Source organism: Carcharhinus amblyrhynchos, chromosome 22 (assembly GCF_965287045.1).
Source record: "Carcharhinus amblyrhynchos chromosome 22, sCarAmb.v2.hapA, whole genome shotgun sequence".
NCBI lineage: Eukaryota > Metazoa > Chordata > Chondrichthyes > Carcharhiniformes > Carcharhinidae > Carcharhinus > Carcharhinus amblyrhynchos.
Window position 1 is genome coordinate 40,534,475 of NC_137345.1, and position 26,775 is coordinate 40,561,249.

General features: G+C 44.7%; 1 protein-coding gene across 4 annotated transcripts in view; it reads left to right on the top strand.

The window, feature by feature from the left end:
• Window positions 1-26,775, top strand: part of LOC145357084 (transcriptional enhancer factor TEF-5-like) — a 165,363-nt gene that overhangs the window by 84,797 nt on the left and 53,791 nt on the right. For 2 of the 4 annotated variants that reach the window (XM_080210185.1, XM_080210186.1), the window contains exon 3: window positions 2,551-2,613. In XM_080210185.1, coding sequence (XP_080066311.1) covers window positions 2,551-2,613 — 63 coding nt within the window. Of the gene's footprint in view, window positions 1-2,401; window positions 2,465-2,550; window positions 2,614-26,084; window positions 26,097-26,775 lie in introns of all 4 variants that reach the window. The other 2 variants (XM_080210182.1, XM_080210183.1) reach the window with 2 other exon arrangements.

Genomic DNA, 26,775 nt, shown 5'->3' on the forward strand with positions numbered 1-26,775 from the left:
CGGTTAGGTGCATTGGTTGTGCTATATTGCCCCTTAGTGCCAGGGGGATTAGTAGGGTAAATACATGGGGTTATAGGGATAGAGCCTGGGTGGAATATTGTCAGTGCAGGCTCAAATGGCTTCCTTCTGCACTGGTGCTGTGAAGCAACAATGCTAACCAGTTTGCTGATACTGGCTTATTGTAAACTGGAGGAATTCCTGAGGTGAGATGTGTGATTGCCCTTGACATCAGGGCAGCAGTAACTGAGTGTGGCATCGAGGAACCCTAGTAAAACTGAAGTCAGGTGGCAGGGGATGCACGGTAGCGCAGTGGCTGGCACTACTGCCTCAGGGTGCCAGGGACCCGGGTTTGATTCCAGTCTCAGGTGACCGTTTCGAGTCTGCACATTCTCCCCGTGTCTGCGTGGGTTTCCTCCGGGTGCTCCGGTTTCTTCTCTCAGTCTGGAAGATGTACAGGTTAGGTGCATTGGCCACGCTAACCTTCTCCTGAGTGGACCCAAACAGGCGTCAAGAGTGTGGCGACCCGGGGATTTTCACAGTAACTTCATTGCAGTGTTAATGTAAGCCTACTTGTGACACTGATAGAAAAAAAGCTTTAAACAGCAAGGATGCGAAGGCTGATTTCCCTGATTGATTGAACACTCCGGGCGGTGAGTGGGACGCAGAGGGCACGCTGGCTGGAAACATCCTGCTCACACACAGCCCCTGCTGACTGGGCAGCCAAAGGTTGTAGATCTCCTTAGTCGTGAGCAGTGGGAATCACTTATCGAGAACCTGCTGTGACAGCAGCAATCTAAAGTTCTCAACTACTCCTACCCTAGAAAACAGCAGTATCCAGTATGTAAAATTAAACAATTTGGATCTGTTTAAGGCCTGGAAGATAGGATTGTTGAGAGGTTCCTGTTATCGGAGAGGTTAAATTGCCAAGGAAATAACACTTTGTTTGTGGCCCTACTCCTGTCTTAACCGTTTTCCTAACAAGTTCAAATCCCTCCTTATTATCCAGCAAGCATCTCAGTGTTTTACTGCGCGGGACTGGGGTGGCGGAAGAGAGAAAATAATTCTTTACAGCGTCGAGATAGTTTGTGTATTTGAATATAAAAACATCATAGGGCAATGGGGAAAGGGAATGAGACTGAGTGGATACCACTTTCAAAGAGCCAGCACAGATACAGTGGGCCGAACGATCTCTTTCCCCACTGTATACTGACTAAACGACACATTGCTACAAAATGTTGCTGTTTTATGAAGGCTGGCAATGCATGTGGGACAATATCTCAAAACACTGGGTGCAGGAGGGCTCCATTGAATTATGATAAGCTTTGGTGACCTTTTGAGTGATCCTAGTATGTGCAAGACTTATTTGGTGAAGAAAGATCCCACTGGGTCAAAACCATCAAGCTGTGATTAGTGGACTTAAGTGAAGTTGAATATTGCTGAACAAAGAAACATGCTGTCGAAGCTTTTCGACTCGCACTCATCAGGTCAGATTCACAAGAAGAGCAAAACTCAAAGGGAACAACAATTTATACTGCATGGGAAGAGAGTGCCGATTGGTTGGCAAGAGAACGCAGGTTGAGATATTGCCATGGCGAATGTACCAGATTGCTTTGTTCTTATTCAAGGGCAGTTAAGAGTCAACTACATTGCTGTGGGTCTGGAGTCATATGTAGGCCAGACCGGGCAAGAACAGCAGATTTCCTTCCCCAAAGGACATGAGAGAACCAGATGGGTTTTTACAACAGTCGACAATGGTGTCTTGGTGATCAGTAGATTCTTAATTCCAGATGTATCTTTAGTGAATTCAAATTCCACCATTTGCCCTAACGGGATTCGAACCTGGATCCCCAGAACATTAGCTGAGTTTGTGGATTAATAGTCCAGTGATAATACCACGAGGCCATCACCTCCCCGTTGTTCATTTAAAAAGGGTGCAACATCCGGACATGTTCCTTTTGCCTGCAAAGGGAGAGGCCACAGCGCATGAATCTATGTAGCTGCTGGCACGTGTAGGTGAGCCACACCGCACGCCTGACTGACCGCCACGCATCAGTTGTTAGTGAAGAGTTCCTGGAGCAGCCCTGTGGGAACTGAGAAGGCTCATTGCTGCTTACCGATGTCAATAAGTGCTGACACTGGCTTTGAGAACAAAAGGATGAAGGAATGTTGCCTGCCGGGAAGCAACGTGGCTGTCGGTTGCATGGCTGTTTGCAGTTATAGAGTTTGTAAGCGAGCTTGAGAAGGGTTGGGGAAAGAGGGAGGTGTGTGACGGGAGGCCTGGCTCTGCATGCCCTAACTAACCAACTAACTAATTAATAAATGTAAGCACTGTGTACACTCGTGACAGAAGCATCGTCGTTCATTTGTGTTTTTTGTCTTTTAAATTATCTCGTTGACATAGGTGTCTAGTCACATACAGGTGTTAGCCAGGAAGAAAGTGCGGGAATACCAAGCAAGCATCAAGGTACGTGCAACCGGCATGAATCCGGGGGACGTTCACCTCCATGGTTACAGGCTTTTCTTTTTCTTCCCCTTTGCTCTTTCCTGCAGGTGTCTAGTCATATGCAGGTTCTTGCCCGAAGGAAAGCTCGTGAGATTCAGTCCAAGCTGAAGGTATGCGCTTCTCTGCTTTGGCCTTGTGATTGGCTGCTGACAGAGGCTGAACAGCAGAAGCACACGAGTTCTGATAACACCAAATCCAAATCCCGTTTTTCCCCACACTTCAGCAATTACTAAACAAAAAATAACGTGCCATCAAAGTTTTTCATCTTGCACTCATCAGGATAGCTTGCCCAACACTAAGGAGGGGGAACAACAATTTATACTGCATGAAGAAAGAGAGAGTGCTGATGGAGAGTACAACATGGAACAGTTAACTGCCCAGCTTTGTTCAAATTCAAACTGGGCACTTCAGTTAGGGAGGGGGTCACATTTACACTGTTACCACGTCCAGCAGTGCGCTGTCTACACATTGAAGACTTTCACACCCTCATTTCATAAACCGTTATAGCTAGAGTAATTAGTTTTCTCTAAAAAGCCCTTTGAATCCTTTTAGGGTTCCTCCAAAAACAGCATAACGATGTGTAGGATATTCTAGAACTAACTTAGGTAGGTCAGTCAGAAGATCTATATAGACCTGTGGGCTATCTCACTCTCTCACCGTGTGGAAAAGAATGTGTGGCAATTGAATATTAAAAGAGTACTTATATTCCTGAATGGACGAGTGTAATTTAGTGTGGCGCACTTGTCCAAATCTTTTGCAAATTTGCTGTCAGCTGGCTGGTAAAGTGGAGAACTTTGCAGCATTCTCCTGAGGCAAAGAAATGTTGTAATAATAATGTCAACTCACCAGCAATCTGTGCACTTTTCACTGGCCACCCTGCTGAAGAGAAGGCTGAACTTTCCATGGTAGCCAAATAGCGATGCCACATTTGCAACAGATCTCACTCATTCTGTTGAAACTTGATGTTTTGTTAGCAGTCGGGAAGAGCCTCCTTTCTCTGATCCCACCCTTAGACTGTCAGGTCACTCTGGGATACACCTCCATGGGTATCAGTAAAGTTTATTTATTAGTCACAAGTAAAGCTTACATTATTAACACTGTAATGAAGTTATTGTGAAATTCCCCTAGTCGCCACACCCCAGCACCTGTTCAGGTCAATGCACCTAACCAGCACGTCTTTCAGACTGTGGGAGGAAACCCAAGCACCTGGAGGAAACCCATGCAGAAACGGGGAGAATGTGCAGACTCCACGCAGACAGTGACCCAAGCAGGAATCGAGTCCCTGGCGCTGCGAGGCAGCAGTGCTAACCACTGTGCCACCGTGCTGCCCCTAAGCTGTAAGCTGCCAACCAAGGTCGCCAGTGATGATTAAATGTATCCCTGGAAGTTTCATTGCAAGACTTGACCCCACACTCCAGCCACTAAAATCAGCCAACTTATCCAAGCTTTCCACAAAAACAGAGCGTATTGGAAAAACCCAGCTGGTCTGGCAGCATCTGAGAGTTTTTCCAGTGTCTCTGTTTTTGTTTCGGATTCCAGCATCCGCAGTATTTTGCTTATTTTAATGCTTACATCCATCTGTGTCACATTCTGCCTTTTCCTTTGCAACAAAGCAAAAAGGCTCAAAGCCCCTTTGAATGATCTTAAACTTCCCAGCCCTTTTCTCCCGTTTTCGATATTTTTATATCTGGTAAACAGAAAAGCTCAAGAAAGTGTCACATTAAAAAAAAACAATATTTTTTAATGTTCCAATGATTTTTCTCCAGGGTTGCACACAGTAGTGACCTGGAAATTGATCTTTGATTCATAGAAACTAGAAGCAAGAGTAGGCCATTTGGCCCTCCGAGCCTGCTCTGCTATTCATCTTGATGAAGACCGATCATCAAATTCAATATCCTGATTTTGTCTGTTCCTTCCCCCCCCCCCCAGTATCCCTTGGTCTCTTTAGCCCCAAGATCTATATTCAATTTCTTCTTGAAATCAGACAATGATTTTGCCTCAACTATTTGCTGTGGGAGTGAATTCCACACATTCACCACCTGCTGGATGAAGAAATTTCTCCTCACCTCAGTTTTAAAAGGTTTGCCCCTTATCCTCAAACTATGACACCTAGTTCTGGACTCCCCCACCATTGGGAACATTCTTTCTGAATTCTAACCCTGTTAGAATTTTATAAATTTCTATGACTTCCTTTCTCACTTTTCTAAACTCCAGTGAATATAATTTTAACCAACTTAGTCTCTCCTCAAATGACAGAGCTGCCACCCCAGGATCAGCCTAGTAAACCTTTGCTGTACTCCCTCTATAGCAAGGACATCCTTCCCCAGATAAGGAGACCAGAACTGCATACAGTACTCCAGATGTGGCCTCACCAACGCCCTATACAATTACAGCAAAATGTCTCTATCCCTATACTCAAATCATCTCACTATGAAGGCCAACGTGGCATTTGCCTTATTTTCTGCCTCCTCTATCTGCGTGCTTACTTTCAGTGTCTGATGCACAAGGACCCAAGGTCTCATTGAGTTTGTACCTCTCTCAATTTATACCCATTTAAGTAATAATCTATCTTCCTATTATTGCTACTGAAGTGGATAACCTCACATTTATCCACACTATATTGCATTTGCCATGCAGATGCTCACACATTCAGCCTGTCCAAATCACGCTGAAGTATCTCTGCATCCTTCTCACGGCTCACCCTTCCATCTAAGTTTGTTTCATCTACAAAGTTGGAGATAGTACATCCAGTTCCCTCTTCCAAATTATTAGTATGTAATGTGAACAGTTGGGGTCCTAGCGCAGATTCCTGGAGACTGCAGGCCAGGGTTGGCAACCTTGCTGCTAACACCTTGGTGAAGGAACCAATCTAGTACAAAGCTAATTTTTCTCAGCCTGTCCCAGCACAGAGCCGCACTCACCATTTCACTCATCAAGAAACTGCGCCCATCGTTATTGTCCATTGGTTTAAGATTAGCAATGTGGTAAAGCCTGATTCCTTCTCTTCAGTCCTTGGGTAGGAAGAGGGAGGACTCTGCACGGGTTTGATCCCAGGCTTCTCTTGGAAAGAGAAGGCCAAGGGGATGACCTAATAAAGAGATTTTTAAAATCCTTGGGGTTTGATGGGGTAATTAAATGTAGAGAAGATAGCTCCACTAGTAAAAGAGAATGAAAGTTGGGGGCCATTAAGTCGTGGATAACTCCAATAAACGTGTATCTTTTCTACCCAGAGAGTGAAATGTGAAACTCGCTAACTCAAGGAGTAATGATGTTGAATAGCATATGTGGGTTTACAGGAATGCTGGATAAGCAGATAGGAATATACACTGACAGAGTGACATGAAGCAGGGTGAGACGGGGACTTGTTTCAAGCATAAATCACGTGGACCGAATGGCCTGTTTATACTGCAATTCTAAAAATGCATTTAATAACCTGGCCCAGCTGTAATGAACCAATAGACCGCAGATCCAATCTCACACTGAATAAATTCCACATTAAGACAGCACGCCAAATATGATTCAAAAAGGGACATTTATGCATTTTTGTGAGTGGTATGTTACTGCCACTGAATGTCCCTAACACCTGCTCTAAACAAATAGAGATCAGTGTTGATCCATAACCTCCTGGTTCTGGGAAGGTTGACGGTTCAGGGAATTTGGGAAAATACATTGTCACTTTATTGTTGGCTTCCCAATCAGACTGAAGAAATCTCACCCTCCTCACAGCCAGGAAAACCTCACACTAAAGTGAAGCAACAATCCCCCAGCTGGGCCGATACACTTTACCAAAGATGAGCAAAAGAAATGTGATCCCGCTCCTGTTCAGTGAACTGTGACAGACTTGCAGCTAAGAACTTCCTTTTAAAATCCTTGCGTGCTGGAGTCTAACAAAGACAGCGGCTCACCCCAGGTGTGGCCAACTTTGCAAGTTGCTTTTTCACTGAACTTCCCCTGGTGTTATCAGAACGGTGTTACCCTGAGGTTCAGCCCTCTGCTTCTCTCTCTCTCTCTCTCGCTAATTATGGGGTGACTGTGTTTTTTATTTTGGCTTTGTGGCAGCGTGCAGTGAAATTGCAAACTAACCAGCTTCCCCTGCTTATTAACTAAACCCCCTCCTCTCTGTGCGATTTCTGCTTCTATAGGCTCCCTAACGTGCCACTTCCTCCCTGCAATCTAGCTCCACTTCCTTCCTCCGCGGTAGGTCTTTCCTCCACTCAGTTGCATCTGTTGAAATTGCTTTGGAGTCTTGTACAAGGCTGACTTCCCGATTTAGCTGGTCCACTAGGGACACACACTCTTGTTATTCTATGGTGAAATGAATTAACTGAGAGATTGCTTCTGTCTCGCAATGCAACATCTGATATCTTTGCTAGGTCCCTGAAGGAGGTGAGGGGTGACCTAATTCAGTAGTGGGCACTCTAGACAAGGCACATTTCTTCCTTCTGATAGAGGAAGTCAGACAGGGGATGGGGGAACAACCTTAGCGTACAAACTCGGCCACCTAAAAGAAAGTTCATGGAAAAAGTCACTCACTGTGTGAGAACACAATGCATTGCAGAAGTAGTTCCATTTCTAATCCCTGGACAACATCAAGACTTGGGTTGACAGGTGGAAAGCCACATTCATGCCACACAAGTGACAAGCAATGCCCATCACCCCAACAAGAGAAGATCTAACTATTGCCCCAGTTTGGAATCTGCTTCTGTCTCCCCAACACTAGAAAATGAAAAGAAAATGCAGGCTCAAAGGGCCTACTCCTGCTACTATTTTCTATGTTTGATATTCAATTGTGTTACCATTGCTGATTTTACCCACTGTCAACATAATGGGTGGTTACCATTGACCAGAACCTGGACTGGGCTAGCCATATAATTACTGTGGCTACCAGAGCAAGTCGGAGACTGGGAATCCCACGGTGAGTATCTTATCTCCTAACTCCCCAAAGCCTGTCAACCAGCCAAAAGGCAGTAGTCAGAAGGGTGATGGAATACTGTCCATTTGACTGGATGAGCGCTGCTCCAACAATACTGAAGAAACTCAACAGGATTAGAGATTCAGAAAGGACGTTCCCTATGGTGGGGGAGCCCAGAACAAAGGGGTCATAATTTGAGGATTAGGGATAAGCCTTTTAGGACTGAGCTGAGGAGAAATTTCTTCACCCAGAGGGTGGTAAATGTGTGGCATTCACTACCACAGAAAGTAGCTGAGGCCAAAACAGTGTGAGATTTCAAGAAGGAATTAGGTATAGCTCTTGGGGCTAAACGCTTCAAGAGATATGAGGGGAAGATAAGACGAGGATATTAAATTTGATGATCAGCCATGATCAAAATGAATGGTGGAGCAGGTTCGAAGGACTGAATGGCCTACTCCTTCTAGTTTCTAAGCTTCTGTCATCCAAGATAAAGCAGCCAATTTGACTGCCACCCCATCCACAGAAAACATTCACACTCTCCGCCACTGACTACACAGTGGCAACAGTGCGTAACATCGACAACATGTCTTGCAGGAATTCACCAGGGATCCTTATTCCTTCCAAGTTCGTGATCATGTTAATCTGGAGGTTCCTGTCCAAGACACTCAACATCCTGACCTGGAAATATGTTGCCATTACTTCACTGTCACTGGGTCAAAATCCTGGAACTCCCAGCCTAATAGCACAGTGGGTGTACCTACACCTCATGGACCGCAGCAGGTTCAAGAAGGCAGCTCACCACCTTGAGGGCAATTAAGGAAGGGCTATGAATGCTGGTCTAGCCAGTGAGGCCCATATCCCATTAGTGAATAAAAAAGAGATGGGAAGTGAGCAAAATGAGTGAGATTAATTCCGGAAGTAAGGTTATCAAAGGAAGAATGGTAAGGGACTGCAGTTTAAAGAGGAGTTGCCATAGTTTAATAGTCTAGTGGTTTACTTCTGTTATATTAGTTTAAAAACTGTTTCCTGCATTTTTTGATGAAATTGCCAGCAGTTTAAGAAGTGAGGCAGTCCTTAAGGATCAGGGCCCAACAGAGTGGATTGTCGATTCATTCCAAATTTTTCTAATGCATGATGTCCATTCTTCTTCTTCCAATCCGAAACAATTTTATTCCCCATCTTCCTGAGGCCAAGGCAAGCCCAGTTTGATTTGACAAGATGCTTCTGAATTTGAGCTCCACAGTTGGGCGGATCGAAGAGTTCTTGTGTTCTCATTAAGAATGTCGTCTGATTGTCTTGTAGGACACGCAGTGGTCCTCCCTACACCTACATTCAAAAATCCGATTTTTTTGCCTCACCAGCAGTTTAGAAATATCTCAGTCAACCTTCTGCTGGGAGGTAGTTCTTGCTTCTTGGGGCTGTCGCTCGGCATTACCAGTGCAGTTGGAAAGTGGGATCGTGGTAGAATGGGGGGAGTCGTGGGTCACGGTGGAGAGAGAGAAGCCAGAATCCCATCAACTCACGTTCTGCCATCAGCTTGAAGTGGAGATGCCGGCAATGGATTGGGGTGAGCACAGTAAAAAGTCTCGCAACACCAGGTTAAAGTCCAACAGGTCTATTTGGAATCACGAGCTCTCAGAGCACTGCTCCTTCATCAGGTGATGAGGATAAAGATGAGGGTGATGACTCGCTTGATGAAGGAGCAGTGCTGCGAAAGCTCGTGATTCCAAAGAAGCCTGTTGGACTTTAACCTGGTGTTGTGAGACTTCTTACTGTACCTTCAGTTTCTAACACAGCAACGTTGCCACAGTTCACACACTCCTGCTGCCAGTCCTGGAGATTTTTGACGGATGGCGCCAAATCCCTTTCCTGTCTCTAATCAGGGAAGCTGAACTCATTGTCAAGAGTCGATCAAGCGGGTTCTCCATTTAATGAAGATCCCTTAGTTGTGAATGGAGATTGGGTAGGATGTGGATTCGAAGAATAAAGTGGAGTCCCAGGACACATTGTTGACATTTTGCAGCAAGCAGTTGTTGGTAGACTTCGGAAATAATCTTTACCATGTCTACTCCAGGAGAAGTTAGTCCTTTTCTCCCCTCAGCTTGGTTAGTAATTAGAACTTCCCTTCTAACAGCCTTGTGGGTGTACACCACACAGAATGCAATGGTTCAAGGCCACATCTCACCACCACCTTCCCGAGGGCAGCTAGAGATGGGCAGTAAATACATTCTGGTCAGTGTCACCCTTACCCCAAGAATGAAGTTTGAAAAACGGATCAGGAAGTGATGCTGACTCCCGCTCTGAAACATTAATGTGAGTGGTTGCTAGGGGGAGCCAAATCGCAATGAGCTGCATCTTTGGATTTACCTGGAGTGGAGAAGATCAGAAGGCACCCTGTCTCTTTGCCAAAAAAGTTGTGCCTTGCTCACATCCCTCCTCCTTCACAAAAACAGAAAATGCTGGCATTCTCAGCGGGTCTGGCAGCATCTGTGGAGACAGAACAGAGCTAACGTTTGAGTCTGGGTGAAAGCTGGGTCAGAGCTAAAGAGAAGTGGAAATAGGAGGAGTTTATACTATCGTGGGAGTCGGGATGGGGGCTGCATAGAGTTCAGCAACTTCGGACTGTGAACTCTCACCTCCACTTTCACCCCTTTTTTTATCAGTTTATTTCAACTTTTCCACTCCTTTTTATCCCCCTTTTCATCTTTCTTTCCCCTTATTACCGCCTCCCCTCCATCCGCCCCGACCCCCTCGGACCATCTGTCACCTGTGCCGAGTTGTCCTTTGTCACGTTGCTTACCTTTGTTCTGCTAGTAACACATTTTGATCTTTTAATGGCCGCTGTTAGCGCTATTCTTAGCCATGATCACCACCATTAACGTTCCCTTTTGTCTTTTTGTCCATGACATCTTTGTCCGTCTCTCCCTGGCTTCCACCTTTCACTGGCGCTCTATTCAGCCCCTACTGCACTTTCCCCCTGTCCCCCGACAGCAGTATGAATCTCATCCTATTTCCAGTTCTCTTTAGCTCTGACGAAGGGTCATCCAGACTCGAAACGTCAGCTCTGTTCTCTGTCCACAGACACTGGCAGACCTGCTGAGATTTTCCAGCACTTTCTTTTTTTGGTTCGAGCGTCCAGTATCCGTTGTAATTACTAGCTCGTATTCTTTGTTTCACTAACCCGTATCCATTCTCCTCTATGTACTGTACCTACTGGCTTCATTATTCCTTGGGCAGGAACACACTCTGGGCATCCTGAAGCAGCAGACTATCAACAGCAAGCACCACAGAGCGTGCCGAAATGAAGCTCACTCCTGTGCTTGTCCAACTCTCGTGCGACACACTACATCCAGCTGGAACCGCCTCCAGCTACTTTATCACCTCTCTAACCCAGGGAGGATGCTGAGGCCAATTTATAGCACGTTCTGTTGCCAACCCAACTGAGATGAGTTACCTTTACAGTGGATACCTTCCTAGTTTGTGTTGCTGAGCTTTGTGCAACACCTGAGCTGCTGAACACTGTTATTGATACGCAATCTATAGAGGGTGGGCTGTGTTCCTGCCCTTTGACTGATAACACAGTCAAACTACTTCTGCCACAGCCAGTGAAATGAGGTTGGTGGACACATGGTGCAGTGCCTAAGGATGCCTGCTTGGCGGGACTGGAAAAGCTACATGATGTTGGATTTAGTCCGTGTCAGTCCACGCTCACCTGTGTTGGGTTTAGACACAGAACCCTACAATGCAGAAAGAGGCCATTCGGCCCATCAAGTCTGCACCGAACACAATCCCACCCAGGCCCTACCCCCATATCCCTACATATTATACCCATTAATCCCTCTAACCTCCACTACCCCGGACACTAAGGGGCAATTTTAGCATGGCCAATCAACCTAACCTGCATATCTTTGGACTGTGGGAGGAAACTGGAGCACCCAGAGGAAGCCCACACAGACATGAGGAGAATGTGCAAACTCCACACAGGCAATGACCTGAGCCGAGAATCGAACCCAGGACCCCGGAGCTGTGAAGCAGCAGTGCTAACCACTGTGCTACCGTACCGTGCTGGGTTTGTTCCTTTACAACATGCGTTTGGCTGTATCTATACGCAGCTGCAGCTGTTAAAGGATAGTGATCTCGGCACAGAAATAGCAAAAAGCTAAAGCTATTGAGGAATGGTGCAAACTATTCCCCCTCCAGGACTCCACACTCCTTCGCCTCTCAGTCAACTTCACGACCCATCCTGGACAGGCTTATCGGCTATCGACTCCTGCCCTGTCATTCCCACTTGGATCAGGGTATGATTCTAGCGTTTGAATCTTCCACAAGATCTGACGTAGTGTTCAGACCAAATAAAAACATCACTACTTTATTCTAGCCACCTGGCCTCCACAACTGAGCCAATTTCTCAAAACCCCTCCTCTCCACCCCCACCATCGAAGACAGTGACTTCCATTGGGCCACAATTTCATTGCCTTTAGTCACCGAGTGATTTTTTTTTTAATTTCTGAACTGAGATAATAAAGATTAGACCCAAAATTAAAACCCAGAAGTTCAGCAGCTCGGGCAGCAGAGGAAAATAGAGCCATGGAATTTCATTAGAACTCCGAGCTTAGCAAACCCACCTTCATTGTTCGTTCTCCATTAATCTTCACTCAGTGAGGAGATGGACCCTCCTGTTTCTCAAACCAGCTTTTATCAGCAGTCCAGTGTGTTAGCAGTATCATTCCGCTCCAGTTTGTTGTCAAACAAGGGCAGCAGATACGTGGGAACACCATCACCTGCGAGTTCCCCCCACCAAGCCACTCACCATTCTGACTTGGGAATATAGCATTGTTCCTTTACTGCCGCTGGGTCAAAATCCTGGAAATCACCCCCTAATAGCGCTGTGAGCCACATGGACTGCAGCAGTTCAAGAAGTGGCTCCTTCTCAAGGTCAATTAGGGATGGGTAATACTGGCCTGGCCCCGCAATGCTCACATCCTATGAAAAAGGGTTTCTTTTTAAAGTTGGCTATTTTAATAGGATTGGTTAACAAGAGTGGTTCTGTGGCAGGGAGTGGTCAGTTCCAAAGGTGTTTGTTCTGTGATGGTATGAATGGTGCATTATTCCTTTTATTATTGACCTCCCCAGAAAACCACCACAGCTAACACCTCAATCTTTGGTAAACTGGCATCTTTGTCAGAGGAAGACCCTTTGGTCGGTTTACTGTATAAAGCAGAAGTAATTCTAGGTACGGGGATTCATTTAGATGCTAACTCATCGCCCAGTTTTTGGGCCTTCAGGTTTTCATGTGATTCAGTACTGTTCAATAAATCAGGAAAGATCTTCTCCTACATAGAGCAAGCCCGATATCCTCCATGTCTCTGGACAACCAGTGTCTGAATTTAACTACACACACTCCCAGTGAATTCTTATTTGTCCAGGAAGGGTCAGTACATTGACTTATTGTGGGATGCACTAACTTTACAGGCAACCTTCCTCCTCTCTTTGCTATGTGCCACCACGCATGTTCTTGCTGTTAACCCCACCCGTCACACTCTTTCATTTATTCCTTTTCCCTAAACACTTGCAGCATGCTGCATGACTAAAAGGCTGGTTCTAGACTTTTGGCCTGTTTCCATTTCCTAGACTTGTCCACTTTCTGCAGTACCAATGAGGTTCATGATTTGTTAAACCGAGGAGTTGAGGAATGACAAGAGGAAGAACTGAATGAAAGATTGAGTCCCTATTGGGATGCCGAATTAATGTATTGTCTGCATTCAGTAGGTCTAGCTACAGAATTTTGCTATCAATTGGATTTGGAATTCCTGTTAACCAGTGTCTTTTATACCATGTATGAAAGGGGTCCTTAATATGGACATTACAAGTCAATAACAGTTGTAATTATATACATCAACCCAAGACAGCATCTTAAAGGAAAGTAGTATTTCCTCTTTCTAAGTGTCTTTTGTCAGAGTAAATTGTTTTCTCATCAGTGCAGTCCTCTGGAGATGTGCATGAGCCACACTTGATGCTCCATTATAAAAAAGAATTCCAGCCTGAAACCTGGATTCCAGTGATCAAACTCCTGTCAGCGAACCAGTCTGTGTCCACCCTCCCCATTATGCACTCCCTGGGAGGACTAAGTCCTAAGCTGTTGGTGGTACAATGTTCCAGATGGCCATCGTTGAAGCAGTAGGTCCTCAACTCTTGGTGGAGAAATTGGTTGCCCTGTGACCATGAGTTTTCATTCACAAAGGCACTTCCTCTCCCAAGGTTTCAATCTGTGACTGCTATTGTAATGAAGGTGTTCAGAAAAGTAGGTGCTATGGCAGTTCCCACATTGGAGGCTCCAATTAGACGATCTCTTGTAGTTGTTTCCCTTTACCCGAATGACATGCCCACCCTAGGGCGAAGGGTAATGTTGTCCCAATGAAACAAAGCACTTACCCTAATTATGCAATGGAATGAGTTGAATGTTGTTGCATTCCAGCTCATCTTATGTGGCTACCTAGTTGATTAGTCAGTGCAGCAAGCAGCTAGTGCTTGTAACAGGAGTTGCAGTCCTGGTTACACACAGGCAACTTTTAGTAAATGCCCCACATTGGATCTGTCGAGGACACCTAGATCCCAGGAATAAGTGAAGGAAACTCCTGAGCCCTGGATCCAACTCTGAAAAAGATGAAGAAACAGGTAGAAATAAGACTTAGGTGCAGCTTAGCCAGAGCAGACAGTGAAGGGTGCGAGGGATTGTGACCGGAGTGGAGGGGAAAGATGGGAGAAGCAGCATGGTCCTGGTGTATACCCAGAGTCGACTACAATTAAATTTATCTCCATGCAAAACCTAGGCCTCAAAACTCGAATCTCAGACTTGCATTTGTATAGCACCATTCACCACCTCCCAATTTGATTTATGGCCAATTTCTGAGATGTAGACTGTTACAATAGAGGAAAGTTGGTAGCAAATTTGAGCACAGCAAGACTCCACAAACAACACAGCAAATAATAATGATCAGAATTTATGTTGGTTTCAGAATAAATATTGACCAAAACACTGGTGAGAAATTTTTAGAAACTGCAAAATTAGTGTGAAGTAACAATTGCTGTGAAGTTGTTGTTGACCACAATATTATCTGTAGTGTGAGTAGATAGCAAGTACTGAAGATTTTCTGTTAAATCAGAATAAATTGATGTACAACTTCTTAAGCATTAATACAGCTTATGATTTAGGCAGAAGCACACCCCACACTGACGTTACTTTGGATGGCACAATGGTTAACACTGCTGCCTCAAACACCAGGGACCTGGGTTCAATTCCCAGCTTGGGTCACTAACTGTGTGGAGTTTGCATGTACTCCCCAATTTCCTCCGGGTGCTCTGGTTTCCTCCCACAGTCCAAGATGTGCGGGTTAGGTTAATTGGCCATGCTAAATTGCCCCTTAATGTCAGGGGACTAGCAGGGTAAATACTGGGGGGTTAGGACCAAGGTGGGATTGTGGTCAGCGCAGGCTCAGTGGGCTGAATGGCCTCCTTCTGCATTGCAGGAAAGCTATGATTTTAAAACCTTTCCAACACTTTAGCTCATTGAGCTGAATGGCGTAATGCAACATTGGATTAACAAGTTGTAGAGACTGGGTAAGGGTAATGTTGTCCCAATAAAGCAAAGCACTTACCCTAATTATGCAATGGAATGAGCTGAATGTTGTTGCACAAGAGAAAAGCCCAGTTTAACTGGCAGCTGGAATCACTAGTTAGAACCTAGTATCCATAATATGTATTCACACAGATTTACGTTTATCTAAAACTATTCTCTTGAACCCTAAGGACCAAGTTGTAGTGTAGAAATTTAATAAATACAGGAAGTCAATTTTGTATTTCAGAAAAATTAAAATGCGACAGATCTTTTTAAAAAAAATTCCAACTGAATGTCAATGACACTTAATGCAGCGATTTCATTTCATTCCAGAATGAAAGCAGATTGTTTAAATTCTCAACCTTCAGTTCCGTATTTTGAAAATCAGTGCCATTATCGCTGCTCTTTCATCATTAGTAATCAATTGGGGCAATATTTAAAGCAGCTGTTTAGAATATACATATTGCACTAACCAATCAATTCTAAGTGATCCCAAAGTGGCTTGCGTCAAGAGTGTTAGGGTACCAGTTATTACTCTGAAGGAATGCTTGGACAGTGATGGAGATCTGGAAAATCAGGAAAACTGTTAAGTTTACACCTCTGTAGTTGCCTGTCACTACTTCAGGATATTCCAAAACATTTTTGGAGGATTGCGGATGTGGTTCCTATGTTCAAGAAAGGGAATAGGTATAACTCAGGAAATTACTGACCGGTGAGTCTAACCTCAGTGGTTGGTAAGTTGATGGAGAAGATTCTGAGAGACAGGATTTATGAACATTTAGAGAAGTTTAGTATGCTCAATAGTAGTAATTAGCACGGCTTTGTCAAAGGCAGATCGTGCGTTACAAGCCTGGTTGAGCTCTTTGAAAATGTGACTAAACACGTTGACGAAGGAAGAGCGGTAGATGTGGTTTATAAGGACTTCAGCAAGGTGTTTGATAAGGTCCCCCCTGCAAGACTTCTTGAGAAAGTAAGAGGGCGTGGGATTCAAGGGGCTGTAGTCTTGTGGATCCAGAACTAGCTTGCCCGCAGAAGGCAGAGAATGGTTGTAGATGGGTCTTTTTCTGCTTGGAGGTCGGTCACCGGTGGAGTGCCCCAGGGATCTGTTCTGGGATGCTTGCTGTTTGTAATTTTCATAAATGACCTGGATGAGGAAGTGGAAGGATGGGTTAATAAGTTTGCTGACAACACTAAGGTTGGTGGTGTTGTGGATAGTTTGGAGGGATGTCAGAAGTTGCAGCGTGATAGATAGGATGCAAGACTGGGCAGAGAAGTGGCAGATGGACTTCAACCACGATAAATGTGTAGTGGTCCATTTTGGCAGGTCAAATGGGATGGAGGAGTATAATATCAAGGGTAGGACTCTTAGCAGTGTAGAGGATCAGAAGGACCTTGGGGTCCGGGTCCATAGGGCTCTTAAATCAGCCTCGCAGGTAGAGGATGTGGTTAAGAAGGCGTGTGGTGTACTGGCCTTCATCAATCGTGGGATTGAGTTTAGGAGTCGGGAGATAATGCTGCAGCTTTATAAGACCCTGGTCAGACCTCTCTTGGAATACTGTGCTCAGTTCTGGTCACCTCATTACAGGAGGGATGTGGAAGCTATTGAAAGGGTGCAGAGGAGATTTACAAGGATGTTACCTGGATTGGGTGGCATGCCTTATGAAGATAGGTTGAGGGAGCTCAGTCTTTTCTCCTTAGAGAGACGAAGGATGAGGTGACCTTATAGAAGCTTATAAGATGTTGCAAGTTATAGATTGGGTGGATTCTCAGAGGCTTTTTCCCAGGGCTGAAATGGTTGCTATGAGAGGACACAGGTTTAAGGTGTTGGGGGAGTAGGTACAGAGGAGATATCAGGGCTAAGTTTTTCACTCAGAGGGTGGTGGGTGAGTGGAATTGGCAAATTCGATAGGGTCTGTTAAGCGACTTCTGGATGAGTACATGGATTGAGGGTAATAGGTAAGCCTAGTGGGGATGTCATCGGCACAGCTTGTGGGCCAAAAGGCCTGTTTGTGCTGTAGTTTTTCTATGTCCTTTCTTTCTATGTTCTATGTCTACCTGATTTATCTGAAAAATGGCACTTCCTGCAGTGCAGCACTTGCTCGGTTCTGCACTGGAGTGGATTTTGTGGAGTGAGATTTGAACCCAGAAGCTTGTGACTGGAAATGTGAATTCTGCCAACTCAGCCACGCCTGACACAATGGGTTAAAGTTTATTTGTTAGTCACAAGTAGGCTTACATTAACACTACAATTAACTGTGAAAATCCCCTAATTGCCACTCTCTGATGCCTGTTCGGGTACACTGAGGGAGAATTCAGCATGGCTGATGCACCTAAGTAACACTTCTTTCAGAGGAAACCGGAGCACCCGAAGGAAACCCACGCAGATTTGGGGAGAACGTGCAGACTCCGCACAGACAGTGACCCAAGCCAGGAATCAAACCCAGGTCACCAGTGCTGTGAGGCAGCAATGCTAACCGCTGTGCTGCCCTCCAATTAATCTTGAGCAGTGGAGGATAATGAACAATGCAGAATGGGATGCCAGTTTTGTGTAACGGTAGTCGTATAATAGGAGGCTGATCCGGAGTCACGCATTGCACCATCACCCAAGTTCTATCCCAATCTACTGAGTTGCAGAACTTGCAAACCCATTGCTTATTAAAAGACAGAAACTAGACAGGAGCAGTATGTGCAATTAGGAAGTATCCATTATGACTTAGAAGGGACAAGATTCCCAAGTTTAGTTCTTTAATTTAGCCCTGATGAAGTAGGACTTCATGATGATATTAGAACTTGCATTAATGCTCTCTGTTTAAAATCCCACGTGAAACTAGTTAAATAAGAGCCTGTAGATATCCAGAGTAGAACTTGGGGCTGGATTAAAAGGTTGTTAAAGCAAACATATAACAACAGACATGAAGAGATGCTAGAACGGGAGAGGTACTATCAAAGCACAGGGTTTGTTGTCCTTCTGTAGAACAGAAATTAAATTGCACATGTGCGTGTATACAACTGAGTGTTTACATATACACTCACATCAGCAGGAGTGTGTGTACATGTACAAAGTATCAGCATAATTTGACAGTCTGCAGAGTTTAGCTTTGTTCAGTGTAGGCAGCTGCCCTCCCACCAGTGGCAAGACGACATTCCTTGCAAATATAGACTCCCTCAGGGACTCATCTTCAGGAGACGATACATCCGTCCAACCATAAATAAAAAGCTTTTAGAACTGATCCCCGTTATATTGGCAGAGAAAAATGAGAAATCCAATCCTTTTGAACATTCAACTTTCCCATTCCAGATGACTCTGTCCAACAGAGACATTTGCAGAAAATACCAGCGCAGAAATCAATAGAAATCTGATCATCCACTATATCATCATCCAAGGTCAACAACTAAATCTCCCAAATTCACCTTCTCTAAGAGAGAGATTTGTTTCCATAGTTAGTTCTGCAGCTTTCCCGAGACAAACTAATATTTGAACAGACCCAATTACAAATTTACATTTATACTTCTGACCCAGTGTTGAATTATTTCTATAGTAGCAGGCTGAACAAGAGCAGCTACTTAGCACCACAACACTGTAAAATGTTTACAGAATAAAATATCATTACACTTTATAAACTCATCATAGTTACAGTCAGTGTCATTTATCATAGAATCCTGCCGAGCAAAAGGGGGCCATTCAGCCCATTGAGTCTGCACAATCCTACCCCTGTAACCCTATGCATTTACCGTAGCTAGTACATCTGACACAAAGGGGTGATTTTAGCATGGCCAATCAACTTAACCTGCACATCTTTGGACTGTGGGAGGAAATGGGAGCACCTGGAGGAAACCCACACAGACAAGGGGAGAATGTGCAAACTCCACACAGATAGTGACCCAAGCTAGGCATCGAACCCAGGTCCCTGGTACTGTGTGAGGCAGCAGTGCTAACCACTGTTATCCTGTATGGATATTAACCCTTGAAATATGCACAGGCTAAACAATGAGGGGGGGGGTGGTGGTGTAATAATTGAGGTAACTAAGGGTCTGTAACTCTTCCCATAAATTTTACAGCATAGTTTAAGCTGTGGGAATAGTTTGAAGACTGGAAGGTCATCACCATGTTCATTAAAGCAATTATTCTTCAGAACTTCACTGGACGTTCAGACATAATCAAATCACATGTATTTGTCATTCACTTTAGAAAGGTTTAAAACTAGACGGCAGATCAGTGCTACCACTCCAGCAGTTTACCTTGCATTCCTTTTAAAAATGTAGACATTCTTACAGGAAGTCAGGCAGAATGGTTTTAAGCAAATGGTAAGAATAGACGGTGGATTTAACTATATAATCTATCGATCATCTGATCTACAAAATCATACAAGAGTAATGGAGCAATGAGTTCAGGGCCTTTGTTGCAACTTTGGAAGTTATGTAGCATTGTCACAGGAGACTTGAAACATTGGGAAATAGAAGGAGCCCAGGGTTTGCAGCTCCAGATTTAATCCCACCTTAACCAACTGGGTTAAAATAGCAGCAAGCAGCACTCCTTGCTGTTCTCTTGCCCACCTTCATTTTAACAGTGCAGGTTTTGGATCAGAGAAAGGTGCCCACCAAAGGCAAGCTTGGTATTTGGCATGAGTCAGTTACAACCCCCGACTGATCCTGCAGTGAAATCCTTAAGTGAGAGTGGGTGGGGGTGGTGCGAGCAGGACACAGCAGAACAGCCCAGGATGGGTTTATGGGCTAGAGCATCTTCCAGACACCACAAGGGAACCCTAGACCTTCCTTCCCAGTCTCGGGATATGCTTCTCTCTGCTGTCATCTCCTCTGGACTCTCTATTCATGCTCCATCCCATCCCCACCAACCCCAGACCCAGAGCTTAATCACATCCCCAGCAGCAAGCCCCAAATCCCAGTCCCGCCCATTGCTCATTTCTTGCTTCCTGCCAGTCTGAGGTTGGGAGTTCAATGTGAAAGTGATACCTGGGAATTAAAATGTCACCAGGTCTTAGGTGGCACAGTCCAGTGAGCCTCCTGCTCACACTCTGGCTCAGTACACCTGAGCTTTATGTTCAGATCTCAAAACCTTTCCATCCAAAATCTCCCATGGCCACAAAGATTAAAATAAGCCGAAATAAGTAACTGAAATTGAACTGGATTCCCAAAGCCTGAGTTCAGAATTGGGACATCCCAGCACTTAGGATATGATAAACAGAGCATCAGAACACCATCCAAATCAGATTATAGTGGGTGCATCTGATTTGCAGCAAATCACAGGAGACCTTGTTCCGTACATTCTTCACGCATCAAGACTTCCATCCCTTAAAGGAAAAGGCACACAAAGGATTAATGCGTCATCCAATTCAAAGTGCTAAATCAGAGTTATTTTTACAAACAGTTGCCTGTGATTTATTTGGCCTGTAATTTTATCTTGTATAAACAAAAACTACATTTGTTTCAATAAATACACTGTGGCGTGGACAGTATTTGCCTTACAAGGCGCCATTTCATCTGGCTGATATCAGTTCCTCAGATTAGTTTCAGAGGAACACGGCAGCCAGTGTCTCAGGGGTAACGGAAATCTTCCAAAAACAGCACAGCAGCACTGCCAAGCTCCCCGAGACACACACTTACGGAGACGCTTCAAGAAAGTTCCCCATTAAATCACAACTTGGCCTTTCCTTGGTCCAACGTTGAATGTAATTGCTTTCTAATTCTAGACAAAGCTTAACCAGTTGTGCACCTGTTCATACTCCACATGGGCTTCCTCCCACTTTACAGATCTTGCTATTCCTCGCTCCCTCATGCGCCCATCTAGCTCCCTCTTACTTTGCTCCACACTCTTATAGACTGGGGAAAGCCTGACCACTGCCTCCAGCTCTCGTACCGAAACTGGCACCATTGACATTCTGGGGAGGGGGTCATTATTAACCAGAAACTCAATTGGACCCGCCCCATAAACAGACAAGAGGCTGGTTGAATTAAAACGTTACATCTATAAGCGATTGAAATCTACATTGCAGATTAATGGAAATATGTGGCACCACACTCCCCAAAGACAAAACCCTTACTTCAATCAACAGCATAAGTTCCTTTAGAGAATGCTGGATTGTTCACACCTACATTCGGAGGAGTCCTGACTGCACAGGGCAATAGATTCAGAGAACTTAGGACCTGGGACCAAAACATCAGGAAGTGGTTGAAATAGAGGGAGTGGGATGGGGGGGGAGGCGAGTGGTCACTCACCACTTTCACTTCTTCGTCTTGATTTTTTTTTCAGCCCAGTTGCAAATGTTCGCACCCTCAGTGGTGGGCAACAAGATTAAAGCAAGCACTGGGGCTTGACAGGACAAATGACATTCACTTATAGCCTGTGGGTAACTCCTGTCTATCAGAACAGTGTAACTTCAATGTGTCAAAGCCAGGGATGCAGTCAAGGGGGGCTGCACAGTGGTTAGCACTGCTGCCTTACAGCACCAGGGACCCAGGTTCGAATCCCGGCTTGGGTCACTGTCTGTGCAAAGCCTGCACGTTCTCCCCCTGTCTGTGTGGGTTTCCCCCGCATGCATTGGTTTCCTCCCACAGTCCGAAAGATCTGCTGGTTAGGTGCATTGGCCATGTAAATTCTCCCTCAGTGTTGCTAAATTTTCCTTAGCGTACCCGAACTGGTGCTGGAGTGTGGCGCTTGGGGGATTTTCACTGTAACTTCATTGCGGTGTTGGTGTAAGCCTACTTGTGACACTAACTTAAACTTAAAGGTTGTGGGCAGACTAGAACTTTAATTGTCATGAATTTGGAGGATTCTTCCTGGTAAGATGTGGGGGTGGGGGTGGGATGAAATGAAATGAAAGATGCTGAAAGTTGCAATGAAGCAAGCTATGGAAGACTAGGCAGATAAATTAGCCATCCAACTTTGTCTAGAGCAATGCATCAATATTTACATCTGAGAAACATTTAAATAACGTTCAACAACCCCCAACCTTCTTCCCCGCTGTGGAGGCAGCGAACCCTGGATCAAAAAGGAACTAACTCTCTGATGTACCCTACAAAGCAGCTGTGATAACACCATTAGCAACCTGGCCCCTTGCCAGAAGGTGGCAAGTTCACTCCCCACTCTTGGCCCCGTAACCTAGACTGATTGTCCAATTCATTACATAGAAGCATGGAATCCTACAGTGCAGAAGGAGGCCATTCAGCCCATTGAGTCTGCATCAACCACAATCACACCCAGGCTCTATCCCCACAAACACCACACATTTATCCTAGCTAGCCCACCTAACACGGAGGGGCAATTTAACATGGCCAATCCACCTTATCCCCACATCTTTGGACTGCTGGGGTTCAATGCCATTCTTCAGGCGAGATATTAAACAAAAGCAGAATCAATAATTTCCCTGGTCAGGAGTTGCCTTTGGACACTGTGCAGGACTGTAGGGAAAACAGTTCTAGTCATCAGCTGTCCTTTCCTGATCATTATTTGTTTGTGGGATCTTGCTTTGTGTAAGGTGGTTGCTATGTTCACCAACACAAGTGACTGAACCAAAAAATGTTTTACGGTATTTACTATATAAATGCAAGTTACCTCGTACTAAACAAACATATCTCAGCAATGCTACACACGACCAAACTACACAGCAAAGTTAATACTCACTGGAATTTGCGCTATTTTAGCATCCGTTTTAAAGTTTGTCCAATTAACGTGCTTGCATTGCCCAGTGCAAAATGAAACCGGTTCCAGAACAAAATGGAGCAATTCATATCTTTACATAGTTTCAAACAAGCTGTTGTCACCATCTTATTAAGAATATACCTAATTTTTAAAAATTTATTTATGAGATGTGGGCATCGCTGGCAAGGTCAAATGTTGTCCATCCCTAGTTGCCCATAGGAAGTCCGTGTGGTGTAGGTGCACCCTCAGTGCTGTTAGGAAGGGAGTGCCAGGATTTTGACTCAGCGACAGTGAAGGAACAGCTAAACTTTTCCAAGTCACGATGGTGAGTGACGAGGGGAACTTGCAGGTGGTGGTGTTCCCATGGTGTCTGCTACTTCTGTCCTGCGTAGTGGAGGTCATGAGTTTGCGGGGTGCCTGGGTGAGTTGCTGCAATGCATCTTTTTTATGGTACACATTGCTGTCACTGAGCATCAGAGGAGGAGGGAGTGAATGTTGAAGGTGGTGGATGGGGTGCTTATCAAGCGGGCTGCTTTGTCCTGAATGGTGTTGAGCTTCTTGAGTGTTGTTGGAACTGCACTCATCTAGCCAGATGGGGAGTATTCCATCTGACTTGCAGAAGATAGACAGGCTTTGAGGAGTTAGGAGGTGAGTTACCCTGCTCAGGATTTTCAGCCTTTGACCACAGTATTTATAAGGCTAGTCCAGTATAGTTTCTGGTCAATGGTAACTCCCAGCATGTTGGTAATGGGGGATTCAGTGACCGTAATGACATTGTGGATGTAAGGGAGATGTTTAGATCCCATCTTATTGGGGATGGTCATTGCCTAGAACTCCTGTTACTTACCACTTATCTGCCCAAGCCTGTATGTTGTCCCAGCCTTGCTGCTAATTGTCACAGACTACTTCAGTATCTCAGTAGTTATAAATAATAAAATATTTCACATAAAATCAGCCAACGTCCCCAACTCTGTCTTAATGTTGGACAGAAGGTCATTGATGAAGCAGTTGGTTGCTCCTAGGACCCTGAGGAACTCCTGCAACAATGACCTGGAACTGAAATGATTGACCTCTGACAAACACAACCATCTTCCTCAGAGCTAGGTATGACTTCCAACTAATGGAAAGTACCCCCCTCCCCCACCCCACCCCACCCCACCCCACCCCAACCCCCCAAATTCCCATTGAGCCAGGGCTCCTTGATGACTTACTCGGTCAATTGCTGCCTTGATACCAAGGATGGTCACTCTTACCTCACAAGTTCAGCTCCTTTGTCTATGGATCAAGGCTGTAATGAGGCAGGAGCAGAATGGCCCTGGTGGAACCCAAGCTGAGCTGAGCAGGTAAAGTGTCACATGATAGCACTGTCAATACCAATGCCTTGCTGAGAGTGGACTGATAGGACAGTAATTGGCCAGGTTGGATTTGTCCTGCTTTTTGTGTATGGGACATGCCTTGGGAAACTTTCCCCATTGCTGAGTAGATGCCCATTTTGTAGCTGTACTGGGACAACTTGGCTAGGAGCAGTTAGTTCTGGAGCACAAGTCTTCAGTACTATTGCCAGAATATTGTCAGGGCCCATAATCTTTGCCTTCAGACATTTCTTGTGGAATAAAGAATTGGCTGAAGACTGACATCTGTGGTGCTGGGGACCTCCAGAGGAAGCCAAAATTAATCATCTGCTCGACATTTCTGGCTCAAAATGGTTGCAAATGCTTCAGCCTTATCTTCTCCATTGATTTGCCTGACACCCCTATCATTGCACAAGAGGATATTTGTAGATCCTCTGTCTCCAGTGAGTTGTTTGATTATCCACCACCATTCACAGCTGGATATGGTAGGACTGCAGAGCTTAAATCTGATCCATAGATTGTGAAATCGCTTGGCTCTGTCTATCGCATGCTGCTTCCGCTGTTTGGTATGCAAGCAATCCTGTGTTATAGCTCCAGCAGGTTGGCACCTCGTTATTTAGATATACCTGGTGCTGCATCTGGCTCTGTTCATTGAAGGTTGATTCCCCTGGCTCAGTGGTAATACTAGAATAGTGGTGTGCTGGGCCATGAGATTACACATTGTGGTTGAATCCAATTCTGCTGCTGTTGATGGCCCACAAAGCCTCATGCATGCCCAATTTTGTTAGATCTGTGTATAACATCGCCAGCATAGCACATACAGTGTAACAGTGCCAATAACAGCATTGCCCTATTGACAAGTATCTTGTAAAACTCTTAGATCCAAAACAGAGGCTCAAATTGAACAGCAGCATCCTCCTCTGGCCAACAAGACTAGTCCCCAGGAAGAGTGAGACTTCCTACTGCTTTTTAGTTCAGGAGTGAGAAACACAATTGTCCTTCAGCTCACAATGGAACTGAGGCCAAGTTTGGAGCAAGCTATGCTCCCAGAGTATGGGTCGATCCCCACTTTGGCCCAGTTATTACCAACTCCCTGCCTTCAAATAAAAATAAACCCCTTTTGAATGGAATTCCCAAAGAGAATGCATGTTAAAACAAAAACTCTCACCACCGTTGATTGCACTTTGTATTGCCTGCCTAGTGAAACCTGCTTAGAAATACTCACCTCCAGCGTAAAATGATTAGATGTCTATATCAATGTTTGAAGTTACAGTCCTAGATGTTGTTGACTGTTTAAGATCAGTGGGTCACTTCATCTTTCTACAGGCCTGAAAAAAAACACTGGATGTAATATCACTATGTAAATAGAAGGAGAAAAACGTTAATTATAATTCAGTTGAAGACTTGGTAGCAAAGACAATCTACCCTGAGTGTGCTGGAATTAAAAGAAATCTGCTTGTGACCCACATCTGTTAAGAGGGTTGAGGAATCTCCATCAGCTGTTAGAGTTGACTGGATTGGTTATTCCTCCTCACTGAGACTGAAGTACTGTGATAGCTTGTCCTTTATGGAGCATAGTATCACTTATTACCTGGAAATCCCAGGACTCTTCACAAGCCGTTGTTCAAATATGATAATACGAAGAGTAACAGGGGTGGGAGCAGTCATGGACTGATCTAAAGGGACTCTCACTAAGTGGGACATCATTCTTTTTAGGCAAATATCTGTTGGATCCAAGTGCACATGAATTGGTATCACAAGCTAAAGCCAAAAACTAATTCAGAGCTCCGGTGTAATCTGGATACAAGCATTATTTATCCCTAAAGCAGAAACTATGGCCAGGCCTCTTGGCCACATTGGCAAGTGTCTTGCTCCATCAAGGTACAGGCCCAACCTTGAGTAAAGTCAGCTTGAGCTCATTTGATCGACTGACTCCACAAGGCAGGACTGTTGAACCAAGGTGACTTGGGCAGGTTTCACTGTTGTGATTAACTGAATGAAAATTGTGTTCAAACCCATTAATGATGTGCTTTTCTTGAATCCAGGCAATGAATGTGGTAAGTATCTAATCAATTATATTGTCCGTTTGTGTGCATGTTTGTGCATGGTTCTTGTTAAACCTCGCCTGCCCAGACTGCTTCCAAGGCCATTTTGCAAAGTATGTTGGAGAACTACACTCACCCATTTAACTGGCTCCAAATTCCAGCCTTGTTCAAATGTACTCCCATTTTATCTAGACTTAGTTCCCGGTGCTTTACTTTCATTTCAATTGGACTAATCACTTCATAGTTGCTAAAGATTGACCCAGGGTCAAATAGTCCCAATTTATTTGATGCAAACTCAAAAGTTGCAGACCAAACTATATGATTGAAAAAGCCCATGTCTTCCATTTGCCTCAAGGTATAAAACATTACCAAGAATACCTTCAATTTAACCTGGGCTGGAAAAGACCATTTCTGTGACCTTGTCTCACTCTTACTTGATTCTGGGGCTGTAGGTATAGGGGGACTAAATCACAACTTTCATTTCTTCTTAAAAGCTCTTGAGGAGGATTGGTCTCGAGCCCAATAAAAGCCGGAGCAGCAAAAAGCTCAATAGATTCAGTTAGGTCTGTAATGAGGAGCTCAAATTGGTGACAGTAAATGGGTGATCTTTCTCACTTCTCAGAGGGAATAAATGCATCATTTGCTAATTGGGAAGGAGGAGGAAGAAAACTGTGGGAAAGGTAGCATTAAT